We start from the raw sequence: 8227 nt of genomic DNA on the forward strand, positions 1-8227 counted from the left end.
AAGGAAGAAGTAATTAGTCTTTTATCATTAAGTATGTTAACTGTAGGTTTTTCATATATGTCATTTATTTTTTCTTATTTTATTTAAATTCAATTAATTAACATATTATATCATTAGTTTCAGATGTAGAGTTCAATTATTCATCAATTGCATTTAACAACCACTGCTCATTACATCACGTGCTCTCCTTAATGCCCATAGACGTCAGTTAGTAGGTTAAGTTCCCTTCTATCCCTAGTTTGTTGAAGTTTTTGTTTGTTTTTTACCATGAAGGGGGGTTGAATTTTGTTAAATGTTTTTTCTATGTCTATTGAGATACTTAATGTGGTTTTTGTCCTTTATGCTATTGATATGGTATATTACCTTCATTAATGTTCAGATGATAACACAACCTAGTAGTAGTTTTCCAGGGCTGCTGTAACAAGGTACCACAAGTGGAGTGGCTTAAAAACAGAAGTTTATTGTTTTACAGTCATGAATACAAGAAGTCCAAGACCAGGGTGTTGGTAGGGTTGGTTCCTTCTGAGGGCTGTGAAGAAGAATCTTTTCCATGCTTATAGTGGTTTCTGGCAACATTTGGTATTCCTTAATGTGTAGAAGAATCACCCAAATCTCTGCCTTCATCTTCATATGGACTTCTTCTTGTATGCTTGAGTGTGTCCTATTTTCTTCTTTTTTACCAAGATACCAGTTATATTGAATTAGGGCCCACCCTAATGCCCCCATTTTAACATGGCTAATTATATCTGCAACAACCCAAATCCAAATAAGTTCATATTCTCAGTTAGGACTCAGTTAAGGTTAGGACTTCAACATACGAGTTTTAAGGGGACACAATTCAACCCATTACACTTGTATTCCTGTTGTTATTCCACTTATCATTTGTTCTGTCTTTTGTATGATACTCAGGATAGAAGTCCTATATATTGTTTCTGAATGCCAGGATCTAATAAGCATTTAGAGTAGAGATCATAAATTGGAGCCCGGGGGCCCAGTCTTTTCCATAGTCCTGTTTTGTTTGGCCTGCACACTACTAACAAAAGTAATAATAATCATTAGTAATTGACAATATTAAAATTCAGGAGATTTCACCTAAGAAGCTGGGTTCTTAACATTTCTTAAAAACAAAATCAGAAGTTTTTTTTTTTTAAAGATTTTATTTATTTATTTGCCAGAGGGAGAGAGAGAGGGAGAGTACAAGCAGGGGGAGTGGCAGGCAGAGGGAGAAGCATACTCCCCGCTGAGCAGGGAGCCGGGTGCGGGGCTCGATCCCAGGACCCCGGGATCACGACCTGAGCCGAAGGCAGACGCCTAACCATCTGAGCCACCCAGGCGCCCCCAAAATCAGAAGATTTAATAACAGGTATTACCATGTCAGTTGGCTGGTGCTGTAGTAGCTCTATACTTTAGAGGGGCCTGTGCTATCCACTTTACCACAGCCCCCATCATTCCCATTCAGCCTGCTTTATTTTCTTAATTATCTGCCCGTGGGTATTTGAGTATGTGACCTTGATTTAGAAGCTCAGGTCATGGTCTTCCCTTAGCCTAAGAAAATGCAAACATGTGCCCATGTATTGTTCACAATATCAACTGAAGCAAAATGTACCCTCCTATTTTGAACCCTATGGCCCTTTGACTCAGAGAATCAAGGACATTTGGATACCAGAGCCTTTTGATCTTGACATTTCAACTGCCATTTTAATCACATAATATTTTAAATATTACACCCGCTACCTAATAATGGTTTCACTCCAAGAGATTCATATAAATTTTAGAATCTTTATCCTATTAAGACAAATATTAGTAGATATAGCCTATATAAAATAAAACCAACCATAGCTAAAAACCTGCATAGTAAAAGTACTTCTAGACAAAGAAATAAAGATTAATCATGTATATATGGTAAGATAGGCAACAAAAAAATTGACCCTGAAAAAGTTCTTTTTAACCAAAATTCTACAGAAAAATTGCCTTTTTTTCTTTTTCTTTTTTTTTTAAGATTTTATTTATTTATTTGACAAAGAGAGACACAGCGAGAGAGGGAGCACAAGCAGGGGGAGTGGGAAAGGGAGAAGCAGGCTTCCCACGGAGCAGGGAGCCCGATGCGGGGCTCGATCCCAGGACCCTGGTTTCATGACCTGAGCCGAAGGCAGATGCTTGTCGACTGAGCCACCCAGGCACCCCAAAAATTGCCATTTTGACATAATTTAAATGTGTAAGATTTGACTTCAAAAATGATGGCCAATAATTAGAATTTAAAATAGCAGGCAACATTTGATACAGATTTTTCAAAATTGATCAATAAAATCTTTAAGGATTACCAAGAAAATAATTCATTTTGATAAAAGTAATTTTAGTAAAATAAAAATTTTAATGGAAAATGTTAAAAACAGTTTAATTGTACTTACATAGAAAACTGGACAAGGAATTAAACTTTTCTCAAGAATGTGCTTTCTGAAAATTCATTGTGTTTGTATAATTCAGATGCCATTTTATATTTAAAAGGTTGGCCAGGATCAAAATACCTATAGGTCAAACAATGGAAATCCAAACTACAATATCAAAATATTCCGCCATTGAAGGACTCAGTCAATAATGGTATCTGAGTGACTGAAGCCAGGTAAGTGAGTGCAGTGTTACCAAAAGGAATTTCAAAAAACTGAAATTGTGTAGAATTTGCTCAATCTCTTGAAGGATGAAAATACAAAGAGGGGATCGATATAATATCACAGAATGCTGTAGATCAGAATATTTACTTGAGACTGCTGATAAGCCCATCTCTTTTCCTCACTAAGAGCACCAACCATGATCCTCAGGCCTGGAAAATGGAAGACATTCCCACCAACAGACTGTCCATTGCATGGCAGCTACCACAATATGCCCTGGTTACAGCTGGGGAGGTCATGTTCTCTGTCACAGGACTTGAGTTTTCTTATTCTCAGGTAGGTTTTTGCAAGTGGAAAGTGGAGGTGGATATATTGCTCAGGGAAGAATGAATTTTAATCCTTGCACTGCCTTAAATAGGTATGTGATCCTGGCCAAGACCTCTATATTCTTTGGTCTTAGGTTCTTATATATGACCCTGAACAGAGTCATCTTGACTCCCAGGATCATGACAGTGCCGCATAGTAACTGATGCTGTTTGGGGTCTAGGAAAGCGTACTTTAAGAATAAGGATGGTAGAGTCAAATTGCCCATGTTCAAATTTTGATTGTACAACTTATCATGTAAACTTGAGCAAGTTAATTATCTCTCTAATGCTATTTTTCTTTATGTGTAAAGTAAGAATACTGATAGAATTTATCTCTTAGGGTATAATAAAGATTATATGATATCATGAATTAAATATTCAATTAAGAGGTCCATCTTATTATTAATGTTAACATTATTATCACCCCTTGAATCAACATGTTAGCTGAAGTTGGAGGGGGGAGGAGTTCAGATTTGGAAACTTTTGTGGGAAAAGTTTTCTGGATAGATGGTGTTAGGGAGTTTGTTTACTCACAAACCTGTGTTCTTTTTAGGCTCCCGCTAGCATGAAATCTGTACTCCAGGCGGCCTGGTTGTTAACAGTCGCAGTTGGGAATATCATCGTGCTTGTTGTGGCTCAGTTCAGTGGCCTGGTACAGGTATGGATCTGATGGAAGCCGGAGTTTGTGTCTACCCAAGATTTCCCTTCCAAGTTCCTTTCCTTCCTCTTACCCCACCCCTTCGCCCCCCACATTCCCCACTCAGTGCTGTGTGTAAGATGGGTTGGATATAAACAGACTTTGCCAGGAAAATGGACATATAAGAGTGGCAGTAATGGCCACCATCGGCCATATGAGGACAGGCCAGTGAAGCCATTCTTCTTTTACTAAACTTCTGCCTACATTGATGACCCTGAGTCAGTCTGCTCCCTAGTCCTCATCCTATGAAGATCCATTTAAAGTTTCTTCATATTCTTCTCTTATATTTATTTCTTCCTGCAGTGGGCTGAATTCATTTTGTTTTCCTGTCTCCTGCTGGTGGTCTGCCTGATCTTCTCCATCATGGGCCACTATTATGTTCCTATAAAGCCAGAGGATTTACAGGAGCCAGCAGATAAGCAGATTCCCCCTACCCAAGGGAACATGATCAACCTGGAGACCAAGAAGACAAAGCTCTAATGGCTCCCCGGACTCTTCCCAGACCCCAATTCTGGGCTTTGGTCTTGGTCATCACCCATCCTAAGGCATTTTTTTCCTCCTATTTGGTTAGGGAAGAGAAGTAGCATTATATCTGAGCTGATCTCCTCTTTTCTCTCACGATAGAGGCAGTTCTAGGACTGGATATTCCAATACATTAAAGAGCAAGTCCCCTGAGACTCTATATCTTCCCATTAATTACTAAACTCTGTAAACATTGTGTAGTATTCCTGAAGCAGGCCTAGCATTTCTAATGGCCATTAAAAACACAAATGTGTAGTTGAAATTAGTCTGTGGGGTTATGCAAAGTTATGTGGGAATCCCTTTACTTGCCATTTAGAACTGATGACTCCACTTTTTAAGGGATTGATTCAGGGGTAAAATTGCAGAATTACAGAAATGGTATTTCAAGTTTCTTCATAAGCAACATAATTGTACTATTCACTAGGACCTCAAGAATTGGTATTTATGGTGCAATCTGGTTCAGGGTCTGGCCTGTCATCTATCCAGGTTTGATAAGACCTTAGTAAAGTTTTCAGTCCAGGTAGTAGGAAACAAATGACATTTTATTAATACACAGAAGTATTTTATCTACTAACCCAAACATCCCTTTCTTCATACTGATAGATCTTTGGAAAACAAATTGAAGTATAAATTGTAGAAATCCTGTTCAGTCTTCTTTAGTACACATTTTTCTTAGGGACTACAATGTTTCAGCTGGATTATCCCTTCCTGTGGACAATTTTATGGATACTAATTATAATTTTCCAACCATGCATTTTCAATGTTATTGGGACAGCTTTTTATTATTATTACATCATTTCTTGCTTATTGTAACAGATATTTAATAACAACAATATTTTTATAAATCCAACTTCCTTTTTTTATTATTACCCCATTCAGCCTCAAAGTAGTTGGTCTGTTTTGGTAAGTTTTTCCTATTTTATTTTTACCATAACTTTAATTTCTTTTTCCAAGTTTTTATTATACTTCCAGTTAGTTAACATACAGTGTAATATTAGTTTCAGGTGTACAATTTATTTATTTATCACTTATCTACAACACCCAGGGCTCATCACAAATGCACTCCTTAATCCCTATCACCTTTTTATTTATTTTTATTGTTTTAAAGATTTTATTTATTTATTTGACAGAGACACAGCAAGAGAGGGAACACAAGCAGGGAGAGTGGGAGAAGGAGAAGCAGGCTTCCCGCCGAGCAGGGAGCCTGATGTGGGGCTCGATCCCAGGACCCTGGGATCATGACCTGAGCCAAAGGCAGACACTTAATGACTGAGCCACCCAGGCACCCTTCCCCATCACCTTTTTAACCCATCCTCCTGCCCACCTCCCCTCTGGTAACCATCAGTTTGTTCTTTATAGTTAAGGGTATGTTTTTTGGATTGCCTCTCTTTCCTGCTCACCATATTCATTTGTTTTGTTTCTTAAATTCCACATATGAGTGAAATCATATGGTATTTGTCTTTCTCTGACTGACTTATTTCGCTTAGCATAATACACCCTAGCTCCATCCATGCTGTTCCAAATGGCAAGATTTCATTCTTTTTACGGCTGAATAATATTCTCTCTCTATATTATATATATATCTTTATCCATTCATTAGTCCCATAATTTTTAAATGCCGTTTCTTCATTTAGGCCTGGGAATTCCCTGTTTATTAAAAAAAGTTATAACATTCTAGGTTTAAGCTTATAAAATGGTGATGCTCTTTGGAGGGGCTTGATCCCATATAAAGATCCCATCAAAATCTGTAGGGAAGTACAAGAGTGGTAGAACATGAGGGGTTTTTGTTTCTGTGTTAATGAAAAAGGCAAAAAACATTACCTTGCATGCAGTGAATGAACCAGTGGACAGACATGGAGATATCATTACACTACTATGTATTTCTAGGGAAAAAAATTCAAAACCACTATACCATAGAGCCTCATTTCCATTGGTTTTGCTCTATTATCTCATCTAGAACTGTGTTGAGTCTCACATAGTAAATGTAACAAATAAGAGAAGTTGCTCCAGTTTCCCAAGTGTTACATACTTTAGTTTTAGTGACCATGGTTTCAGAAATAACAAAGTGACAGCAACACCATTCAGTTTTCCCAGATATTGTGCTGTGAACCTGACCCTACTTCTTCAGAAGATATTCTATTTATTTTTGAGCAGCCTTAACTCAATCTGTTCTATGAGGTATTGTTTCAAGAGAAGTTCATAGTGCTCTGTGAATAAAAGTTTCTATGCACAAATAAATTTTGGGAATGAGGCATATTATATCCTCTTTCATAGTAAAGATTCTGGGAAATCCTGCAGTAAAGACAGAAGACACTTTGTTTAGCCTAAAATGGTATAGTATTCTGAAGAACATTGGTTTGGGAAAAACTGTGGTAGGCAATTCTTCCCTATACTGAACTAAAACCTTCCTCTCTGAAACCTCCTACCCTTGATTCTTTCCTTCATAGTTAACAAGAATAAGCATAACCCCCTCTCATGTGGGCAGATTTTTTGCTATTTGGGGAGAGCTTTTATGTCTCTTCAGTCATCAAATGGATATACATCAAGTTTAAGATTCTCAGTTCCATTAATGGGCCTTCACAGGGCATCTTTCAACACTCTGTTTTACCTCTTCTGAAAAATATATTAGCCACTCTGGAAAATGGTATGGAGGTTCCTCAAAAAGTTAAATATCCTACAACCCAGCAATTGCACTACTAGGTATTCATCCAAAGGATACAAACATAGTGATTCAAAGGGGCACACGCACCCCAATGTTCATAGCAGCAACGTCCACAATGGCCAAACTATGGAAAGAGCACCAGATGTCCATTGACAGATGAATGGATAAAGAAGATGTGGTGTGTATATAAATAATGGAATATTACTCAGCCATCAAAAAGAACAAAATCTTGCCATTTGCAATGACATGGATGGAACTAGAGGGTATTATCCTAAGCAAAATAAATCAGAGAAAGACAAATACCATATGATTTCACTCATATGTAGAATTTAAGAAACAAAACAGATGAACATAGGGGAAAGGAAGGAAAAATAAAATAAGATGAAAATAGGGAGGCAAACCATAAGAGATTCTTAACTCTTGGAAACAAACTGAGGGTTGCTGGAGGGGATGTGGGGGGAATGGGGTAATTGGGTGATGGGCATTAAGGAGGGCACTTGATGTAATGAACACGGGGTGTTATATGTAACTGATGAATCACTAAATTCTACCCCTGAAACTAATAATACAATATATGTTAACTAAATTGAATTTTAAAAAAAATTTTATTATGTTATGTTAGTCACCATACAATACATCATTAGTTTTTGATGTAGAGATCCGTGATTCATTGTTTTCATATAACACCCAGTGCTCCATGCAGAACGTGCCCTCCTTAATACCCATCACCGGGCTAACCAATCCCCCCTCCCCCCTCCCCTCTAAAACCCTGTTTGTTTCTCAGGTCCATAGTCTCTCATGGTTCATCTCTCCCTCCAATTCCCCCTGCCCATTTTTCCCTTCCTTCTCCTAATGTCCTCCATGTTATTCCTTATGTTCCACAAATAAGTGAAACCATATGATAATTGACTTTCTCTGCTTGACTTATTTCACTTAGCATAATCTCCTCCAGTCCCATCCATGTTGATGTAAAAGTTGGGTATTCATCCATTCTGATGGCTGACTAATATTCCATTGTATATATGGACCACATCTTCTTTATCCATTCATCTGTTGAAGGGCATCTCGGCTCTTTCCACAGTTTGGCTATTGTGGACATTGCTGCTATGAACATTGGGGTGCATATGGCCCTTCTTTTCACTACAGCCACAGGCAGAAGAATGAAACTCGACCATTCTCTAACACCATTCACAAAGATAAACTCAAAGTGGATGAAAGACCTCAGTGTGAGACAGGAATCCATCGAAATCCTAGAGGAGAACTGCCTATGTTCTATGTTCAGGATACATCTCCAAAAGCTAGTGAAACAAAAGCAAAAATGAACTTTTGGGACTTCATCAGGATAAAAAGCTTCTGCACAGCAAAGGAAACAGTC

The 8227-nt window shown here is 37.9% G+C and overlaps 1 protein-coding gene across 2 annotated transcripts in view; it reads left to right on the forward strand.

Annotated features, from left to right (window-relative positions):
* SLC15A2 (solute carrier family 15 member 2) overlaps nucleotides 1–4359 on the forward strand; it is a 37451-nt gene extending 33092 nt beyond the window's left edge. For both annotated transcript variants that reach the window (XM_021692460.1, XM_021692462.1), the window contains 3 exons: nucleotides 2796–2942; nucleotides 3525–3629; nucleotides 3972–4359. In XM_021692460.1, the coding sequence (XP_021548135.1) occupies nucleotides 2796–2942; nucleotides 3525–3629; nucleotides 3972–4148 (429 nt within the window). In that variant the 3' untranslated portion in view covers nucleotides 4149–4359. The remainder of the gene's footprint in view (nucleotides 1–2795; nucleotides 2943–3524; nucleotides 3630–3971) is intronic.
* The last annotated feature ends 3868 nt before the right edge of the window (nucleotides 4360–8227 follow it).

Source organism: Neomonachus schauinslandi, chromosome 1 (genome assembly GCF_002201575.2).
Source record: "Neomonachus schauinslandi chromosome 1, ASM220157v2, whole genome shotgun sequence".
Classification (NCBI taxonomy): domain Eukaryota; kingdom Metazoa; phylum Chordata; class Mammalia; order Carnivora; family Phocidae; genus Neomonachus; species Neomonachus schauinslandi.